Genomic DNA, 21,578 nt, shown 5'->3' with positions numbered 1-21,578 from the left:
TTCGACTTCCTGTCATATGCTTGTCTTTTTTCTTTCCACTCCATACTTTCTTTATATATATATATATATATATATATATATATAAAAGAACTGGCATGGTGACACATTTTTTTATGCATTGAAAGAGCCTCTTCTTCACATAAAATAGTTTGAAAGTGGATCTTTCATTTATATGCTTTCATTTTGGTCAAAGCAATTGTCTAAGCTTTTTGATAAGATTAATAATATGAGCTCAACCGAAGACTGGCAATGCATTATTCAAACACAAGAGGTGGCAGATTCAATAATTGAGGCATCTCTAATCATATATTATTCATGTTCATGCACGGACCACATTACAAATGGCTCCAACTTGAAGTCAAATGCTAAAACTTGAACTTTGATGTTTCACAGTGCACTCACAATGAGCTGCTTGAAATTTGCATTGATGATTCTATTGTCAGCTTATTTGGCATCGGCTCATTCCACTGGGCATGCAGGAGATGGAGTGCAGGCTCTGTCCAAGATTGCTATTCACAGAGCCACTTTTGAGCTTCACCATAATGCCTCCATTAAAGCCCATCCTCTTCTCCTAGGCATCAAGGTCACTTCTCCATCCTTACCATTGAAACTTGATTTGAAACCATGATTTAGCACAAATAAATCTGTTACTGTTCTGAAACTTACAAGTTTGGATTGATGAAGGAGATGATAATGATGCTGGGCAAGTTTCTGTGTTGTTGCTGTAAAAATGCAGGGGAAGGATTCTGAGTGGATCACTGTGGAACTTCAGAGTCCTAGTCCCAGTGAAGATGACTGGGTTGCTGTGTTTTCTCCAGCAAATTTCAAGTAATGTCTGTTTGATTCGGTTTTTCTTAATTGGAATTATCTCAGAGTTTTGGGAATGTAAATGGGTTTGGTTCTCTGTGAAATGGGCAGCTCATCATTTTGTCCAGATGATGATAAGTCAGAAAACTCAAGACAAGTGGCACCCTTTATATGCTCCGCTCCTATAAAGGTAACAACGTCATGTTCTGATTTCGGTACCTCTTAAAATAATCATTTTTCTCTTCTTCTATGTGTCAAAAGTCTTGGCACATATTTAACTGGTACAGAGCAGAAGTGCCGTTTTTGAGCTAATTCAAACGGGCACAAAGTGAAACAGTTCAACAACTTGAAAAACTCAAACTTGTCTTTCTGTTTATTCTCAATTTTGCAGTATAAGTTCGCCAACGAATCCAATGAGGACTACACCAAGACAGGCCAAGCATCTCTCAGATTTCTGCTGATCAATCAGCGATCAGATTTCTCATTTGCATTATTCTCAGGAGGATTGTCAAATGTGTGTTCATCTGTTTTGTGGCATTCCTTCGTTTACATAACAAAATTTTGAAGATATTAATGAAAAATGTGTTAAATGCAGCCAAAGTTGGTGGCAATTTCAAATACAATCACCTTTGTGAATCCAAAGGCTCCACTCTATCCACGCCTTTCTCAGGGTAAAGCTTGGGACGAAGTAAGTTTCTGCACATCAATAATATATCATTATGCTAAACTACTCTCAAAAAGATGTTATTTTGAGTTAGTTAAAGGTTCAAATTTTCTAGAATTCTCTTAGGAAGTTCAAAGTAGCAGCTATATGACTTATGCAGAGATTGTGGCACCGATCTCTTGGATTTTTATTCAGGAACTAACTAAGCTTGTTCCTTAATATGGGTTTCTGATAAGAAAGATGCATAATTGTAGATGACAGTTACGTGGACAAGCGGCTATAACATTGACGAAGCTGTGCCTTTTGTGGAGTGGGGCCTTAAGGGAGCATCACAAACGCAATCACCAGCTTCAACCTTGACTTTTAATAGAGGCAGTATGTGTGGTATGTGTAGTTTCCCATGGTTCTCCACATGGATTTGGATTGTTCAAATTAACAAAACCCTCAAAATTTTCTCAAAATGACCATCACTTTTAAGCCTTAAGCCTTAAATTGGGAAAATTCTCAAACCTTCTATAGTTAATGAAAGGAGGAGAGGATTCTCTTCGAGTACAGAGAAGGATGATCCATGTAGAGAGAGAAGTGGAGGAAAAATTTAGTGGACCCTACATGTTAGGTGGGACCTCTTTTTAGGCACTCCAGACTTGAGACTTTATCTCGTCATTTATCTTCCACTGGCTCAATTTGAAGACTTTTCATAAAATCCTAGAACTTTATTAGCATCTGGAAAGTACTGAAAAGGAAAATCAGAAGAGAATCCAAACACTCCACACGGCTAACATATTTTTGGCTATGAAATCCCTTTTTTGGTTTTCATAAGTCATCAAACAAGACCTATAACATGGAGTTAATGTTCCCAATGTGCATTGTAAATAACCAATTGTTCTTGCACATGCGCAGGTCCACCAGCACGAACTGTTGGATGGCGTCATCCTGGTTTTTTCCATACCAGTTTCTTGAAAGATTTATGGCCAAACTCATTGTATGCACATTAACCATTTGATTTTACGCCTAAAACAAAAGGGCATAAAAAATGATCAACTTTTTGAAAAATTTGATGATTCTTGTCATTTCAGGTACACTTACAAGTTAGGCCATAGATTGTTCAATGGCTCATATGTCTGGAGTAAAACATACCAATTCAAGTCTTTCCCATCTCCAGGACAGGACTCATTGCAACGTGTTATAATATTCGGCGACATGGGAAAGGTAACAATTGTAATTGCTTATATGTTTCAAGTGATCTTCTTCTCTTTCTTATTGATGAAAACTACTTAGTGCAGTGTTCTTAATCTATATCCACTCAACAAAAATATTTCAGGCTGAGCGTGATGGATCCAATGAGTATAATAATTATCAGCCAGGCTCTCTGAATACCACAGATCAACTCATCAAAGACTTAGACAACATTGATATAGTTTTCCACATTGGAGACATCACTTATGCCAACGGATATATCTCCCAGTGGGACCAATTTACCTCACAAGTGGAACCCATAGCATCAAGAGTGCCTTATATGATTGCAAGGTGTGTTTAGTTACAATCTGCATGCAATATTTGTGTTTTTTGGATTACTTCACACTCACTTGGAGTACTACTTCTTACAGTGGCAATCATGAACGTGATGTTCCTGGGACTGGTTCCTTTTACGACACGAATGATTCAGGTGGAGAGTGTGGTGTACTAGCTGAGACCATGTTTTATGTTCCAGCTGAAAACCGAGCTAAATTCTGGTAAACATTAGACGTGATTCTGGGAATATCAGTTCTTGAAATAAAAAACAAGAATGGTTCATTTATTTTCAACTTTGTTCTTATTTGCATCAACATAGTTTTCTATAAAGAGTGGCAATGAATTGTTTTAGCTGAATACTATGTATTGCTTTTTCGCAGGTATGGGACAGATTTTGGAATGTTCCACTTCTGTATAGCAGACAGTGAACATGATTGGAGGGAGGGAAGTGCTCAGTACAAGTTCATTGAGAATTGCCTTGCATCAGCAGACAGACAGAAACAGCCATGGTTGATTTTTGTTGCTCATCGTGTTCTTGGTTATTCCTCTGCTTACTTGGACCAAGGTTACTCTGGAGAACCTATGGGAAGAGATAGCTTACAAAAGCTCTGGCAGAAATATAAAGTAGACATTGCATTTTATGGTCACATCCACAACTACGAAAGAACTTGCCCCATTTATCAGGTACCCTTTGATAAAGAGAGTTTCGTGTCTCTCGTATTTTGCTTGCAGTCACAATATACGTCGTAAATTAATACATTGTATAAGGGTTTTCCGGGGCTTTTATCCACACTCTTGTTCATTTAGTGGCAGTTGAAGAGGAAATGACATGCAAATGGTGAATTAAGATGAAATGAGTTTTCTTTTATATATATATATATATATATATATATATATATATGACTATCTGATTGGGTTAAATTTGAGAATTATTAGGTCTAATTAGATATAATTTTTATAAAAACGCTTTTTACATTTACAAAAACTCAAATTTGAGATTTCATATTTAAGTGACCAAAGTCCTTTCTACCAGGATCAACACCTGTTAGTGAAATAAGTTTTCTTTATGTCTATTTCTCTTCAATTGTATTTGGTGTGTTATATGGAATGGAAAGGATCATATTTCCTTTTATATGAGTGATCTATAGGCATAATCTGTTTCAAGAAATCAATGAAGACACACTAAAATGAGTGTTACAGGTGGTAAAATCCATGGATATCTACACTGCTTTTTGAGCTTTTATTGATATTTTCCTAATATGTAATGCAGAGTCAGTGTGTTAACTCAGAGAAGCATTACTATTCAGGAATAGTAAATGGAACAAACCATGTGGTGGTGGGTGGTGGAGGGAGCCACTTGTCAGAGTTCGGAGCAGGGAAGCCTGGGTGGAGTATTTTCAGAGATTCTGACTTTGGTTTTGTTAAAATGACAGCGTTTAATCACTCAACTCTTCTGTTTGAGTACAAGAAGAGCAGTGATGGGAAGGTCTATGATTCCTTCACAATCTCAAGGGACTATAGGGATGTCTTGGCCTGTGTTCAGGACGGTTGTGAACCCATTACTCTGGCCGCTTGAAATTCATTCGCAAAAAAACAAAACTACAAGAAAGTGCTTGTTTTGATTAATAAATTACACGTTGGTGCATGCTTGTTGGTTAGTACTTGAGAAAATAAGTATGGAATTAATAGGGATTGGGTTTTACAGAAATGGCTAGTCTCTCACACCACGGTTAACTAAGATTTGAATCCCCATTAAGAAATGGAAGAGGAATGCCTCCACTAGTTCCTCTTTCCACTTAATGTTTCCATCATTGGATCAAACTTCAACGGTTATGATTTATTTTATAAGGAAATTATTAAAATATTAAATATTAACTAATAAAAAATACTCCTCCGGTTTTTAATGTAGGATCCAATTGTTGAGTTGGTTTTGGTTCTAAATATAAGAACCATTTCTCATATTTATCAATTTTCTCTAAATTACCCCTATAGATACTCCCTCAACCATAGTCAAGTAGAAGAGGGAGAGAAGGTATTAAGAAAGATGATTATGGTATTTTAGGAAAAACATGTCATATTTCTTATAATTAACTAACTTATCTAACTTTCTTAATCTAATCAAATTAGTTAAATGGGTCTTATATTAAGGATCGGAGGAGTATATAAATAAATTTATATTGTTAAGGGTTAAAATTTGATATAAGTAGTTTAATATCATAAATTTTTATTATATTTAATATTATAATAATATTTTTACCGAATTTTAAATCTCAGCCACTAGAAGTTAATCTAATGATGGAGAAATTAAGTGAAAAGAAAAGTTAGTGGAGACATTCTTCTCCCCTAAAAAATGTGAATACATTTAATGTTTGACAATGTTTCGAACATGATTATGTTTCATAAGAGGATACATGTACCTTGTGGACAAAAAAAGGAAGCATGGAAATTCTTGCCCAATTGAAATGCCTGCACAATCATTCTACAGCTAAAAATAAAAGCACATAAATTGTGTCATAGTACTGGTAAATTGTTAGTAGATCGTATATTTATCCATCATTAAATAGTCCCTAGCTTTATCAACTTTGCCTAGATGTCTACAAGTTGTCAAACACACCGACGGAACTTACGTAATCTGGCTTTAAACTTGAGGAAGATTCAAGTTCAAAGAAGAACTCAACTGCTTCTCTTTCAAGACCATTCATGGCTAGCCCTATAATAATGGAGCTCCTGCCAACATGATAACCCTTTCCTAGGACACTCCTCAAACATGTGGAGAGAGCATTTTCAATAGATCCACATTAGCAATATATGTCAATTATTGCTGTCACAACATTAACGTTAAACTCAAAGTCATTCTTATACAATCATGAATCCATTTCCCTTGTTGAAGTAAGCCCATGAGCACAAGCATTCAACAAGCTTACCATTATAAACTCACGAGGCTCAACCCCTTCTTCCTGCATCCTGTGAAAAAGCTCTAATAATGTCTCCATTAGTTTCCTGTTTCTTACAGACCCGCTAATCATAGAATTCCATGTGACAGGAGCTCTTGTAAGCATTTCATCAAACAGGTTCTTGGCCTCTTCAATTTCCCTGCATTTAGAAAGACCTATGATCAATGAGTTCCAAATTATAACATCAAATTCAAAGAGACCATCAAACACTCTCCTCGCTTCACTCAAGAGCCCACTATTCGCATACATATATACCAGTCAACTATGAATAAATCCATCATTTTCAAGAGCCAATTTCAAAACTCTCTCCCATGAAGATGAGCTCCTTCATGTCCAAGCCCCACCTGAGCAAGTAATAAAAAGCGACATTCAAGTTTAATCTCTAAGTACAACATTTTAACGAAATGAATAATATACTAATTAGATAAAACAACAGGGCACATCGAACTATCATTCATAAAAGGACCAAGACAGAGGAGAGCAACGTTAAAGGAAGTTTTCAACGTTGCGGAAGAAGCATGGTACCATACCTGAATTGAACTCAAAGTAAAGAAAGCCTCTCTTTTTTGCATAACTTCGTAGTTCTATCAAATGGAACCACCAAAGCCGCTGCCCTTGCCCACTAAATTGTATACACGAAGACCCACTAAATGGTACAAATTAAATTTCAGTTGAAAAATCAGCTAAATTAATCAGTCAAAGGGAGAGAGAGTATAGATTGAGGCCTCACCAATTGAGGATTGAAAAGGGAGGAAGGAGAGATTGGGGACTAGAAATGTTGGGGGAGTGAGGAAGCAGCAATGAGGGAGAGAGGAGTAAGGATACGAGGGTGCTGGGGACATCAATGAAGTGAGGAGATGGCGAGCACTGAGACTAGAGAACGGGCCATGAACACTGAAGGATGAATCTTCAAGCCGTCAAGCAAAGAAAAGTGTTCGATCAAGAAGAAAGGCCGTGCCCCATTTTTTGAAACAAGAAATTAGGAAGTTCAGAACAAAAAATTAAAAAATTGTCTTCTGTTTTTAGTTTTTCAAAACAAATTTTTTACTTTTTCATTTTTAAAAACAGTAGACTAAAAATAACTTGCCAAACAAGATTTTTTATGCTGTTGTTTTTAAAAACAAAAAACTGTTTTCAAAATAGGTAAACAAACAGGTTCAATATTTCTATGAATATATCATTCAATATAAAATGAAAAGTTCAGAACAGTTTGTATTATACACAACCTGCTAAGTCACAAACGATGCTCACAATTTATATAATAATATGCGTTTAGCATTTACAAGGGAAATTGGTATTTACCGCAAAAGGCAGATGTGGCAAGAAGAACAAGAAAGAGAGTTGATGTGAAAGAAAATGTTCCCATGATTTCTCTGTTCTGATCTGAGAATTTGTGAAGACACCACGTCAAGAGAATTGTTTGGTCTTCTTGTTCACTAGAGCTCATCTCTTAAATACAAGTGAATTATGGATAAAGATTTGGATTTGGTATTGGTAATATTTTCTAATTGAAGAGATAAATCATAGTATTTAATGAATTGGATTTTTGTTGTTGTTGTGAATGATCGATGCATTAGATTTTTTTAATAATTCGGAAACTACGTAAATGTTATCATATTCACTGGATGTTCCTGATCTCCTAAAATTCAAGGAATCTAATTATGACTTCCATGCATCACTTTATCCATTGAAGAAATCAAGGATATGATGAACGGAGCCAAATTGCAACAAAAAATAGACGGACAATGAATATTTGATTTTGAGAAATGCACGTCATTATGTTGGTATGGATACGATGTAACTGATGCGTTGGTATTTAGACCCGTCCCTAATACTTGTCATATATATTACTCAATGCAAATGAGAAACAAGGCTCCCTATTTATCCTCTCTTAAAAGTTTTCTTTGGATCTTATCATGTTATTCTCATGTTCACTAGTTTTATAATGAAATTTATAACATTAAATAATTTATTCTCGCTTATTTCTAAATGATTTTTTTTTGGTCGTACAAAAGAATTATTTTGGGGTGGCCTTCGACTTCTATGTTCATCTGGAAAAATTACAAATGAGAACACCTTAAGAAAAGGACAACGTGCGCGGATGATTTGTGCCAACCGATTAGTGGGCAAAGGCAAACCCAGAACATTTAATCGATCTTATGATACCAAATACTTTAAGTGAACTTTCAAAGAACCAAAAATAATTGGGATTCGCATTGAAAGGGGCCGCGCGAACGCAGGCCCCAACTGCCACAAATTATGACGTAGGCTCCACCGCTTAGGTAGACCTTAGGCTTGCACCCCTCCGAAGTGCAATGGAGGTCACACGCCTAGGCCATGGGCCTTGATGATCGCCCATTGACCCCGTCCAGGTAAGTATGTTGCAACGGTGCCCCTTTCCTTCTTTTTATACTATCTCTCCCTCGCCCCCACTTCCAATCTTTCCAATGTGGGACTCTCACCACGTCGATGAATGTGTGTGTGTGCGTGTAGAGAGAGAGAGGGTAGTATGGAGGTTGACCTTTCATTTCAGAAGCTTGAGTACCTGAGAATTGTCAGAATACTTTCAAGACATGGCAAGGAATTTTACAAATCTCACTAGGAATATTATATACAAGTTTTCAAAATTTCAATGACTACCAAGAGATTTGAAGGGATCTAGAAAGTGACTCCGTCCTCCCTATCCTTCCCTTTCCTAGGCTTGTTGAAGCCGCGGCTTCATTTTCTCTCCATAGTGGAGGTTTCTGATGGCAACTTGGGGGTTTCGCTTGCTCATCCCTAAAGTTTTGTGGGGGCAAAAGGAGGATGGTGATCGTGGATCGATTCAATGGTACTGGAAGTTTGTACGCAAAGCTTATGGCAACTGAGATCTCAAGTCGATTGGCTAGAGCGTTGAAGTTTGTTCACCTGGGTGGACAGATGGGATTAAAGGAAGGTTTTTTAGGGAGCTCCGTGGTTCTGGAAAGTTCCTTGGCTTCTCTTTTCATGAATCTTGGTAGTTGGCCTCCAACCCCTTTGCTGCATGAGGGATTTTGTCTGGTTCTGCTAGGGTTGGGGGGACCTTCGGCAGAGTTTATGGAGTCTTGGTTGCCCCTGTTAGTTATTAGGAGTACACTTTTCTTCTTGTTTTGTGCTTGTGGGAGTCTTTTGGTTTATGTTTTTTCGTTTCTTTGTGGTTTGCTATCGTTAATGAAGGTTGGTATTGGCTGTATTTTACCAAGATCAGTGCGTCTCTTGAGGTTGTTCGCGATCTCAAGATGTTTTTTTACCTCTCTGTTTTTGGAGGAATATTTGGTGCTGTATTTGGTTTCGCAACCTTGGCACTAAAAAAAGTGAGCTCTTTAGAGCTTGTCTTTGAACAATCACCCTCTGCTGCTCAACAAAGCTTGTTCTATATTTTTTCTTTTGATCATGGCAGAATAAAAGCTGACCTATTCACCTTCATCCTTCAAGATGTAGGTTTCTTTTGGCCTTATTGGTTTGAGTCTATATTTGTCGTCCTTTTGCTAGTTATATGTTATTGGTCTTTAGTTCAGTCTCTGGTCTTTCAAAGTCTGCATTAGTGGTTGTATTTCTTTTCATATAATGAAATTTTCCTTCCCGTTGGCAAAAATAAAAAATAAAAATTGAAGGGATGTGGGAGAAATTTGGAAAACGTGTGAAATGATCTAAAACAATATACTACCTCTGGTCCTTGATATAAGTCTCGTTTGCCTTTTATTTTATTCCTAATTATAAAACCCCAATCCATTTTATTTCTTATATTGATACATTTTTTTAAGATAGTCCATCTAATAATGGTAATTCTAACCAATTAATTTGATTAACAAAGATATTTTAGAAAAAATAACACATATTTATTACAAAGAATTAACATAATTTATTTTCTTAATCTCCTCAAATTAGCCAACTAGCTTTTATAATTAGGACCGAAGGTAGTAATATCAAGCTAAAGTCTTAATATAAGTCTCGTTTGTCTTTTATTTTACTCCTAATTATAAAACTCCAATCCATTTTATTTCTTATATTGATGCATTTTTTTAAGATAGTCCATCTAATAATGGTAATTCTAATCAATAAACTTGATTAACAAAGATATTTTAGAAAAAATAACACATATTTATTACAAAGAACTAACATAATTTATTTTCTTAATCTCCTCAAATTAGCCAACTAGCTTTTATAATTAAGACCGAAGGTAGTAATATCAAGCTAAAATATTAATTGGGATCAAAGTTTAAACACCAATTATGATTTATCACGCAGTTCAAGGTTCTGTAGAACATTGTTACGTGGTAGGGAATTAAGTTGGGATTAATTAGATTTAGAGGTTTTTTTTTTTTCCCCCGATGTAGTTGTGGCCTTCTGCCCAAAACGGTGAGAGTTATTTCCAAGACAAACGCACATTCTATCCAAACACACAGCCTTCCCATTGTCACATACGCTCACCGGCGGACTACAATCGCTATCTGAGTACGTTGTGAAATTGCTGCACACAATGGTATTACTCTTTCGGTCCTAAATATAAAATTCATTTTGTAGTACAAAACTAATTTTACATTATAAAATAAGTTTTATATTTAGAACCGAAAAGATATTAGTTACTGGAGAGCACAATTCACACCTAATATAAATATTTTTTTTGAAAAAAAAAACACACATGCAACAATGTAAAAGAATAAAACTAGCTTAATGTAAGCAATATATATATATATATATATATATCTATATATAGTAAAAGGGTTAAAATAAGTATCAACTATTAGAATTTGTACTCTTTTATTTTTACTGTATAAATTTAATTATTTCTTTGTTATGGTACCCGGTGAAATTCTTTTTCATCACATTTTTAAGAAAAAATCACAAATAAAGACCCTGGATTATCAAAATTACATCGAGATCACCTGAATAAGCAAAATTACCATAAAGGATCCAATCTCATATTGTAAATATGAAATCTTGATAAAATGTTTGAAATGTCCCTCAACCAAATGACAAATTCACTTTAGCGAATAACAAATTTAATAGACCAAATTACAACTTGATTGAAGGTATGCCAAATGATAAGTTGACTATGGGAAATAACAAGCTTACTTTAACGAATAACAATTTCAGTAGATCAAATCACAACTTGACTAAGAAACATTTCAAACATTTCGTCAAGATTTCATATTTGCAATATGAGATTGGGTCTTTCATGGTAATTTTACTTCTTCAAGTGACCTATGTGTAATTTTAGTGATTCAAAGGGTCTTTATTTGTCATTTCCCAATTTTCAATATAAACACTCAAAGAAGTTTTTTTCTCTGTCTATTTTATGACAAATTTAAAATATCGCCAAAGAAGTAAAAAAATGATCTTCTTTTATGAAATAGTAAAAAAAAATTCAAGATATATCATTATTATACTTTATAAATTTTACCAATTTTTTTTTACAATTCATGTAAGAGAAAATTATACACATATTTTGAGATGATAATTTTTAAATGGCAAAAAATATAAATTTTTTAAGGCACGAGTGAAACTTTCTTGCTGAGAAATTGAGGCGTTAGAAGTGATTTTACTAGGGGTATCATATAGAATTTTTCCCTTTCGCGTGGGCAAGTGCCCGTCTCAGCCCGCACATTTATTTTAGATAAAATTATGTCATGCCAGTAAATTGTTGGTATCTTTTAGTGAAGTTTAATCAAGTTTAATTGTAGCCATCAAACTATGATCAAATTTAAAATGTGGAAACATATAGAGAGTCACAATGTTCACAAGAAGCCGTGAATTGCCCAAATTATTTCAAATCTTGTGAAGTATACAAGCATCAGTTTTGTTTTTTAAAATATATGATATATTACATGATTAACTGACAACCAACAGGAAAAAAAACTGCATCCGGTTCTAAATATAAGGCTTATTTTATAAAATGGGTATTATATTTAAAACTGAAAGAATATATAACAACAATATCCATATCAATATATCAATCAATATGAAATGTAAAATTAATAACAATTTATATTATACACAAGCTCAGCCACAAACGGTGGTCAAAATCCATATATAACATGTTTATCATCTCCAAAAGAAAATGACATTCACCGGAAAATGCAGATGTGGCAAGGAGAACAAGAAAGAGAGCTGATGTGAAAGAAATTTTTGCCATAATTTCTTTGTTCTGAGAATTTGTGAAGATATGTGTCAAGAGAATTGTTTGCGCTTCTTGTTCACTTGAGCTTCGTCTTAAATACATGGTAGCAAGTGAATTATGGACAAAGATTTGGATTCGGTAATATTTTCTTACTTAGAAAATAAATCATAGTATTTAATGAATTATATTTTTTTGTGTAATTGATTGATGCATTAGATTTTAATAATTCAGAAACTACGTAAATATTGCTGGCACAAAAAAACTACGTAAATATTATATTATTCACTGGATGTTTTGTTTGCAATTTGGCCCCCATTCATCATATTCTAGATTTCGTTACTGGATAAAATGATACTTGAAAGTCATAATCACAAGGAGAACAAAAAAATAATAAAATTAAAAATAAAATGATTTGCACGTAATTTAATATTTTTCATGGGAATAGTTCAAGATTATTCAATCTCAAAATCTGGGAGTTTTGATTTAATCTTAATATATCAAAAATTACGTAAAAATTAGTTTTTATGAAATAATATAAAATGCATAAAATATATAGGACAACATTAAATACTTATGTTAAAATATTTTTTTGTTTGAAAGTACACGACTTTTATAGAAAATTATTATTATTATTATAAATGAATTACCTTGGGTTAGCCTCCAACTTCTAAAGTTATGTGGAAAAATGGAAATGAGAACATCTGCGAGCTGCAGCAAAAAGGACGGCGCAAAGGGTTACGTTGGGCACAAAGTACGAAAAAAATACAAACAAACAAACCCAGCCCATTTATGCAAACTTCCGATCCGAAACATCTTCAAATGGACCAATGTACCCGCAAGTAATAATTGAACTTTGTATCGGGAAGGGGCCGCGCGAACGCAGGCCCCCACTGCCACAAATTATGACGTAGGCTCCACCAATTAGGTAGACCTTAGGCATGCGCCCCTCCGTAGTGCAATGGAGGTCACAGGCCTAGGCCATGGGCCTTCATGATCACCCATTGACCCCGTCCAGGTAAGTATGTTGCAATTGTGCCCCTTCCCTTCCTTTTATACTCTCTCTTCCTCTCTCCTGCTTTCCATCTTTCCAATGTGGGACTCTCACTGCGGTGATGCAATATATTCAGCCTGACTTCCTTCCTGCACCTAAAGGTACTTGGATGGAACACAGATGATGAGTTTAAAAGTAATTTTATATTATATGAAAATATGTGAAAAGTTTGTTTTGATTTACAGAAAAATATTTTTTAGAAGCATTTTGTTCAAATGTCAAACACCCTCTTAGTTAATCTATCCCTAGCATCCGGTCATTTTCTCCTGCTTTGCTAGCGGACAGGGTGTTGCACTAGCCGAAAATTGCATGAATTTAACTATCACTTTCTCAAATATAAAAATAAATTGGCATTTATAAAGCTAAGGGAGGTAGTGAAAACTGTACATGTTCTTTTATTTTTGTGTTGGTTATTACTTGTGCTTCTATTTTCTTCCAAACATTGGCATATTCCTTCAGCTCACACTGCGCGCCATTCTTCTGGAAAGTATGGCAAGAGATATCCCTACTTTTACAGTTTAATAAATTGCAGAGCAAATTTCAGTTCGTGAAATGTGAGATTATTGCATACCTAATAATTGGGGAAAAAAATGTATTGAAAGTTTTAAAAGAAATTGCATCATATGTGATATCAAACATCATCTAATTATGTACCCCTGCTTGCTACTGGAGGAATCAGTAGTATTTTGACATATTAACAGTTTAAGCATCAAAGGTTAAAATGATTGCCGCTGGGATGAAGGATAGGATTACTATTTGTTGCGTTTATTATGGTTTATTTTCGTTAGCTTCATCATCTGGTAGGGGCAAAATTCTCAAGTCACTAGCGAGCGAAAACCAAATCCAAATCTTTTCCACTTAATTCATGAGTTGCATTTGAATTATCATAATATTTCACTTATTTTTTAGTGAAGAATTCTACATACATGCAAATTTCATATTTATCTTCTTAAAATGACTGGCAGGAAATGAAAAGACACGAATCCTGTTCCTGTGTGAACAACCCATTAGAACCGGCGAGTTCGGGGAACGCGTAATTAAATATATGTACACATCAACCCAAAACATGGTTGTAATGACATTTTAACGGCAAATCAATAATATAGAAAGGTTTGGAGTTAATGAGGGCGAATTCATTCACAGTGAGAGTGCTATATAGCAGGACGGAATGAGATCGGGGACAGTTATGCGTACCAACAAGCAGAACCAGGAAATCTACCTTGAAGGAAGTAGCAAAATTGTGGTGATGTGAAGAAAATTAATCTTGGAAAGTTTTGCTTCTTCTTGCTTTTCGATTCAGAATGTCTTAGCTTTATGTGTGTGTGTGTGTGTACAAGATGATATCTATCATATCAAGTTGTCCTAATCACGTGTGAGGTATGACTGTGTCGTGCTAGTATTCGTTCTCTGCTATTTTCCTCTTATTTTTTTGCCCAATCTAAACGTAGCTTTCATCTACCAGCAGTACAAATAATCTATAAATTTTAGGTTGTGTGAAAACATGATTTTATAACTTGGGAAATCGGAAAAAAATGAAGATTATAACATGACTGACGCCAGTAATAATCACTGTGTGTAAACAATGTCATCTATCTAACATGAAAATGAGTGGAAGCACGGTTCAAAAGTGTCTCGCAAATGCAAATTATATATAGAGAGAGAGATAATAATAGGAAGCAAAGGTTTTATTTGATAGAAATGGTACTTTATTTAGGTGCCAGTTAATTATTAATTAGAAGGCAGGAGGCAGAAAGAGTAAATTAAGAGAGGTGAAATTTGGGGTGGTCAGCAGGGCCACAGGTGCAAACACACTCGCCATTCCAGCACGCAACTTGAATACAAGGCTCTTGGCACACTAAATGGATGCAATCCCCAAACACGCTGCACTTCTGTGCTAAAATTCCACCAATGCCTTCTCCATTCTTCTTACTATTTCCTTCTACTCTCGAAACCCCTGACCATTCATTTTTCCCCAAAAAAAAAAAATAAACTCATTAAATTAGCAATATATATATATAAGGAACTTGATGTTAATATAAGAGAGCGATATGATATTTACCAAGACACGCAGATGCAGCAAGAAGGGCAAGCATGAGAGCTAGCTTGTAAGAAGTATTTTCCATGATTCCTTATTTCTCAGAATTTAGAAATAAAAGAGATGTATGTGCCAACAGAACTACTGGCTCTGCTTCCTTCGGTATGATCTGTTCGGCTCGTCTTACTCACATTTATACTCAATTCAAGGGTATGGATAATAAATGTTTTGGCCCAGGGTTATGGAAAATGATTTTTGATTCATGATTTCTAATCTGAACTTCCTTAATCGTTATCTTGTAGAGAACATATTTTTGGAACATTCATTCAAATACTTAATGCCAATGTTTGTTAAGAAATCAAGGAGATGTATATTATTGAAATTTTAATTGCAAATCTTGACCCTTAAAGAAATAAATTTTAATAGCAAAACATAGTAATAAATTGGATCTGATCAGGAGGGGAAAAAATGGGCATAGAATAGGAAAGGGCAGAAATACTTGGATTTTTAGCCATCTTTTTTTATAAACTCTGTAAAATACCGTGAAAAAAATGACCAAAATGATGCAATTAAATTCAGTGATGTATGTTCAGACATAACAGAATCAGTGATGCGCGTAATTAAGTTGCCACTAAGTCATCACGTTCTACGTAAGTACGTAATGTAGAAATTTGAAGTAAGTGACTACTAAACATGCTGGAAAATGGAAACAGAATAACTGAATATTGGAAAATGCTTTTACAATTTGCGAAATCTAAAAAGGTGCTCAACACATCTCTGAGAGATTATTAGTAATTAATTTGTATAAACAGATTTTTTTAATGTTATTTTATATAAATCCAAAATAATATTTTTATTTTTCTCATTTTTATCCCCAAGTACATTTAAACTTCTTGAATTACCTGGAAAAATTCGAAATGGCAACACCTCCCCCGCCCACAACGTACGTGTAGCGCAAGCTCAGACCGACACGCTTTGGGCTGAAAATCTCGTACAAAAGATGGCCCAAAAAATTTGAATGTGCCAACAGAAAAAAATCATTGAGTTTTGTAATGGGCAGGGGCCGCGCGAACGCAGGCCCCCACTACCACAAATTATGACGTAGGCTCCACCTATTAGGTAGACCTTAGGCGTGCGCCCCTCCGGAGTGCAATGGAAGTCACACGCCTAGGCCATGGGCCTTCATGATCACCCATCGACCCCGTCCAGGTAAGTATGTTGTAACATTGCCCGTTCCCTTCATTTTATACCCTCTCTTCCGCTCTCCCACTTCACATTTCCCGATGTGGGACTGGCGGAAAATTGCAGAAACTTTAATTCCTTCCTAGCTAATAGATCCGTCTCATCTGGGCATTTCTCCTGCTTTGCACTAGCTGAAAATTATATATATTAGCTAAGAAAAGTAATTTAAACTGTGTATGTTCTTTTATTTCTGTGGCGGTTATTACATTCGCTTTAGTTTTCTTCCAAACATTATATATTCATTTGCAGAGTATCGCAAGAGATATCACTACTTCTACATTTGAATATATTGGTGTACAAGTTTCAGTTCATGAAATGCGATGTGATGAGATTATTATTGATAAAAAAAATGAATTGGAAAAATATGCATCACATGTGATACGACGTTAAGAATGTTAAGAAGTAGTTTGACTTTTAATTTAATCTTAAATATAAGATTCTGATTCACTTTATTACTTATATTTATTCTTTTTTCTCAAAATAATTCTTATAATAGCTATACATGTTAAATGTTTAATCAAATGGTGGGTCTGACTAATGTTCATGATTGGCAAGAGTGTTTTAGAGAATATAAATAGCTAACTTAGTAAACTTCTTTAATATATTTAAATTAGTTAATTAACTCTCGTATTAAAGATCAAGGTAATATCAAAATCCTCTCATTATCTGAGGAATTAATTTTAGTAATAATATGTAGCATTTTGACGTGTTAACAGTTTAAGCATCAATGGTTAAAACGATTGCCAATTTGCCATTGGGATGAAGGATAGGATTTATATTTTGCTGCGCTTATTATAATTTATTTTCGTTGGCTTCGTTATCTGACGGGGACTAATTATTACACAAGTCATTAGCGAGTGAAAACCAAATAAACCAATTCTTAATTAAATTCCAATTATTTTTTGGCGACAAAATCCACACATATGTAAATTTCATATTGATCTTTTTAAAATTAACTGACAAGAAATAAGAAGACACCAATGAATGTTCTGTGAACAACTCAGAACCAGCGAGTTGATTGAACTCGTGATTGCATGCGTATGCATGAAAACCAAAACATAGCTTTAATGACATGTTAAAGGAATATTAATACTACATTATATTACATCCGATCTATAATATAAGAGGTAGTTTGATATTCAATTTGGTTATAAATATAAAATTCTAATCTACTTTATCTATTATATTTATTTATTATTTCTCAAAGTAATTCTTGTAGCAGTTGCAGATGTTAAATATATTATTAAATAGTAATTCTAGCTAATACACATGATTAGCAAGGATATTTTTGGAGAGACCACCTATTTATTATAAACAACCCACTTAACTAATTTTTTAATATCCTCAAATTAGTCAACTAGCTCGAAATTATTTAAGTTAGTTATTTATAATAAACAGGTATTGTTTTTCTTAAAGTGTCCTTATTAATCACGTGTATTGACTAGAACTATTATTATAAGAATTATCTTAAAATAAATAAATAAATATAAAAAAAATAAAAGTCAAATGAGATTTTGTATTGAGGATCGGGAATAATAGTAATTAGTTTTTGAAATCTTAACGTGGGTGAATGCGTTCATTCACTGTGACAGGGCTTGCCACGAGGGCACTTCACTACCTTGTGCGGACGGCATTCATATGATATTACTTCCGGTTCTTAATATAAGATCTTATTTTATTTTTATTTTGATCTTAAATATAAGATCCTAATCTACTTTGTCTCTCATATTTATACATTTTTTTTTTCAAATTAGTCATTCTAACAATAATGGTTTTAGTCAATATACTTGATTAGTAAAGATATCTTAGGAAAGATAACACAGTTATTACAAATAACTAACTTAACTTATTTTCTTAATCTCATCAAATTAGTCAACTAGTTCTTGTAATTAGGACCAAAGACAGTGGCATGTATGTCATTTCTATAATTCTAATAAATCCAAACATAGCCTTAAATCCGGAAAAAATGAAGATTATTACATCATTGAGACTAGTAACGATTACTTGGTGTAAACAAAGTTATTTAACATTAAAATGAGTCAAAACATGATTCAAATCCAAGTCTCACAAATTAACAATCATACATACACACACTTACCAAAAAAAAATTGTATATATATAGAGAGAGAGAAGCAAAGATTTTATTGGATTGAACTGGTAGTTTTATTTAGGTGCCAAGGCAGGCACAAACAGATTGGCAATAACACTTGAAATAGATGATGAAGCTGCAAGTAATTATATTTTGGTTTGGCTACAAATACAAACACACTTGCCACCTCTGCACGCAACACTAGTACAAGGCTCTTGACACAGTATTAAATGTCCTGCAATCGCCAGCCCCTGTGCATTTCTCTGCTAAAACTCCACCAATGCCTTCTCCATTATTATTATTATTATTATTATTATTATTATTATTTCCTTCTCCTGTCGAAAGCCCTGCCCATTCATTTCCCCAAAAATAATTAAATTAAATTTATTAAATCATAACTGTACATAAACACACTTGGTTTCGTACCATCTTTCGTCCGAGTGGTATTAGGCAAACCAAAAACATTGTATTAGGGGCCAAAAATCCTTACGTGCAAATTTCAAGATTAAAATCACTTGTGTCAAATTTGAGGAGTCAAAATTAAAATGAGATAAAATTTTAGTAAGTTAAAAGATCATATTAACCATATATAAAAGAGAAACTAAGCGAGTGATATGACATTACCAAGACACGCAGTTGCAGCAAGAAGGGCAAGCAGGAGAGCTAGCTTGTAGGAAACCTTTTCCATGGTTTCTTATGTCTGAAGATTTATGAAATAAAATATACTACTTCCGGTCCTAATTATAAGACCCAGTTGACTAATTTGAGGAGATTAAAGAAGTAAGTTAAGTTAGTTATTTGTAATAAATAAGTGTTGTCATTACTAAAATATCCTTGTTAATTAAGTGTATTGGCTAGAACTATCATTATTAGAAGGACTATCTTGAAAAAAAAATGCATAAATATGAGAGACAAAATGGATTGGGGTCTTATAATTAGGACCAAACAAAAAGTCAAACGGAGTCTTATATTAAGGACTGGAGGTAATATGTGGCAATAAAATATTGTCAGTTCGGTTCATCTTATGCATATTTATAGTAAATTGAAGGGTATGGATGATCAGGTTTTGGAAACTAATTTGTGGTTGATGATTTTCTTATGAGCTTTCTAATTATTATCTTCTACAGAAATAAATATGCTCGGAATATATATGGGCGATTTTTGTTCAGAAACTAAGGAGATGGATATTATTGAAATTTTACTGACAAATTTTTTGAGGCTTGAAAAAAATAAATTTCCAATTCTTAAAAATTGCCTAAATCAATGGAAATTGATCTTCATTATTAAATAAATGCAAAAGGAAAATTCTATATTTGCTGCCCCAAAAAAAGGAAAATTCTCTCATGTTTTCATTTGGAGAATGCCTAACTTGGAAGCTTTCGCCTAACCTTGCACGATGGAAGCAAACATGATGTGCATTAATGAAAATCTACATAAATTAGCCAAGCAGGCATGTTAAGACTGGAAGCAAAATTTAGGGATCATGAACTAAGTATATAAATTAATTCCTCACCTTTTTAATTTAAAAACGTATAATAAAATACCAATGAAACGGCAAAATATAGGGAAGTCGGGAGCTACGCGGATTTTTTGTGATCTACTTTGTAAATTTTATAAAAATACGGTGTGAAAATGACCAACATACGGTAATTAAATCCAGTGATGTATATATGCTCAGGCCAACAATAAAATAGGTGATGTAATTTACATGCAACTGAGTCGTTATGTTCTACGTATTTAACTAAACATGCGGGAAATGGGAAGATAGAATATTTGAAAATTGAGAAATGATTTTTTATCTGGAAAAATTCGAAATGAGAACATCTTTGGGCTGTAAGAAAAAGAGCGGCATAAACACAGACCTACATCATCTGAGTCAACCACAAGCAGGCCCAAAATGATTGAGAAAGTAGTTAAATGGTCCCTACTGAAGTACCCCAAATAGATAAGCCCAATAACAGAACTACCCCTGCTTATGGCCTCTTTACATTATATCTTGGATTTCGAGTTGGGAAGGGGCCGCGCGAACGCAGGCCCCCACTGCCACAAATTATGACGTAGGCTCCACCAATTAGGTAGACCTTAGGCATGCGCCCCTCCGTAGTGCAATGGAGGTCACAGGCCTAGGCCATGGGCCTTATTGATCACCCATTGACCCCGTCCAGGTAAGTATGTTGCAATTGTGCTCCTTCCTTTTGTTTTATACTCTCTCTTCCTCCCCCTCGCCTCTCTCCTCTCCGATGTGGGACTCTAACCTTCATATTCTTCACGCAATCTTGGCATTTTCTGGTGCCCTGTTCTTAACACGATTTGACACAAATTTTACTTCTTGGCAAAAGGATTTGAAAATATACAGGATCTAGTTAAGGATTCGTGAAATACAACTCGTTAAAACTAGAATAAGTAGTTAAAAATAGTGTTTCTATTACAATAAACGCACTGCTGTCATCTTCATATTAAAACCAAAGATTTTATTAGACTCGTCCAAAGTTGCGCATGGCTCATTCACAATTCTGTCTTTGGGAACATCGAAAACCACATATCTAAGAGTGCATTTTCGTTTTTGCATATTTTACCAGTGCCAGGCCCTGTGGCGTTGGGCTCATCACTTTTTTCGTTTAGGGGGTGTTTAGATGAGCATAAAAGTGCTTTTTAAAAACACTTTTTCGTAAATCGAGGTAAACTCATTTACATATTTACTTCATATGCTATAAAAACACTTTTAAAATTATGGTTTTGTTTTTACCCAAACATCCCCTCACAGTACCCTGCAAAGATTCTTCTACTCATGCTTCTGAATCTAAAACCATCATAACTAAGAGGTTATTATGAGTGATTATTAATTAAACATAATTATTAATTAAATATAATCATACTACTATATATATCTTATGTACTCATCCTTATATTCAAATGCCCAACAAAAATGTGCTAACTACTAGATAGCTTTAAAACTCGAAAGCTGAAGGGAAACTACCTGATCTCAAAGAAGCAGAAGGAACTTCTCAAGATTCAATGGCAAATCGAATTTAAACACGTCTTCAAGGAAGGGAATCAGGTTGTGGATAAACTCGCCACTCTGAGC

At 34.4% G+C, this 21,578-nt stretch overlaps 2 protein-coding genes and 4 non-coding genes across 7 annotated transcripts; 1 reads left to right on the top strand and 5 right to left on the bottom strand.

Annotated features, from left to right (window-relative positions):
* The first annotated feature begins 383 nt into the window (after positions 1-383).
* Positions 384-4,691, top strand: LOC114723153 (probable inactive purple acid phosphatase 27). Of its 2 annotated transcripts, none has more exons than XM_028909305.1 (12): positions 384-583; positions 737-828; positions 919-997; positions 1,199-1,321; positions 1,403-1,495; positions 1,726-1,855; positions 2,372-2,453; positions 2,548-2,680; positions 2,793-2,998; positions 3,079-3,204; positions 3,364-3,667; positions 4,254-4,691. In XM_028909305.1, the coding sequence occupies exons 1-12, from the start codon at positions 404-406 to the stop codon at positions 4,557-4,559; spliced, it is 1,854 nt and encodes a 617-aa protein (XP_028765138.1). In that variant the 5' UTR covers positions 384-403; the 3' UTR covers positions 4,560-4,691. The 2 variants fall into 2 exon arrangements, with proteins under 2 accessions (XP_028765138.1, XP_028765139.1); XM_028909306.1 differs by having other exon boundaries at positions 502-583; positions 685-828.
* Positions 4,692-5,590: 899 nt separating this feature from the next.
* LOC114723146 (pentatricopeptide repeat-containing protein At1g11290, chloroplastic-like) lies at positions 5,591-8,084 on the bottom strand. Its single transcript, XM_028909295.1, has 4 exons — positions 8,076-8,084; positions 6,668-6,810; positions 6,468-6,583; positions 5,591-6,092 (listed from the first exon to the last, which is right to left on the bottom strand). The coding sequence occupies exons 1-4, from the start codon at positions 8,082-8,084 to the stop codon at positions 5,848-5,850; spliced, it is 513 nt and encodes a 170-aa protein (XP_028765128.1). The 3' UTR covers positions 5,591-5,847.
* A 72-nt stretch (positions 8,085-8,156) lies between these two features.
* LOC114723194 (U1 spliceosomal RNA) lies at positions 8,157-8,317 on the bottom strand. Its single transcript, XR_003738213.1, has one exon. It is a non-coding gene; the product is annotated as a U1 spliceosomal RNA (small nuclear RNA).
* Positions 8,318-12,938: 4,621 nt separating this feature from the next.
* LOC114723195 (U1 spliceosomal RNA) lies at positions 12,939-13,099 on the bottom strand. Its single transcript, XR_003738214.1, has one exon. It is a non-coding gene; the product is annotated as a U1 spliceosomal RNA (small nuclear RNA).
* A 3,119-nt stretch (positions 13,100-16,218) lies between these two features.
* LOC114723197 (U1 spliceosomal RNA) lies at positions 16,219-16,379 on the bottom strand. The gene has a single exon (XR_003738216.1). It is a non-coding gene; the product is annotated as a U1 spliceosomal RNA (small nuclear RNA).
* A 4,126-nt stretch (positions 16,380-20,505) lies between these two features.
* Positions 20,506-20,666, bottom strand: LOC114723196 (U1 spliceosomal RNA). Its single transcript, XR_003738215.1, has one exon. It is a non-coding gene; the product is annotated as a U1 spliceosomal RNA (small nuclear RNA).
* Positions 20,667-21,578: the final 912 nt, after the last annotated feature.

The sequence above is a fragment of the Neltuma alba genome, unplaced genomic scaffold, assembly GCF_004799145.2.
Source record: "Neltuma alba isolate B1F8T4 unplaced genomic scaffold, ASM479914v2 tig00012124_pilon, whole genome shotgun sequence".
Lineage (NCBI taxonomy): Eukaryota > Viridiplantae > Streptophyta > Magnoliopsida > Fabales > Fabaceae > Neltuma > Neltuma alba.
The sequence above is the reverse complement of the archived record's forward strand: the minus strand, read 5'-3'. Positions and strand labels throughout refer to the sequence as shown.

Coding starts and splice junctions, on each gene's coding strand:
- LOC114723146 (XM_028909295.1), bottom strand. Junction 6,584..6,667: donor CCCTTTTCAATCCTCAATTG/GTGAGGCCTCAA, acceptor TGTACCATTTAG/TGGGTCTTCGTGTATACAAT. Junction 6,093..6,467: donor TTACTTTGAGTTCAATTCAG/GTATGGTACCAT, acceptor CATTGATCATAG/GTCTTTCTAAATGCAGGGAA.
- LOC114723153 (XM_028909305.1), top strand. CDS start 404: ATGAGCTGCTTGAAATTTGCATTGATGATTCTATTGTCAGCTTATTTG. Junction 1,496..1,725: donor AGGGTAAAGCTTGGGACGAA/GTAAGTTTCTGC, acceptor GCATAATTGTAG/ATGACAGTTACGTGGACAAG. Junction 2,681..2,792: donor TATTCGGCGACATGGGAAAG/GTAACAATTGTA, acceptor AAAATATTTCAG/GCTGAGCGTGATGGATCCAA.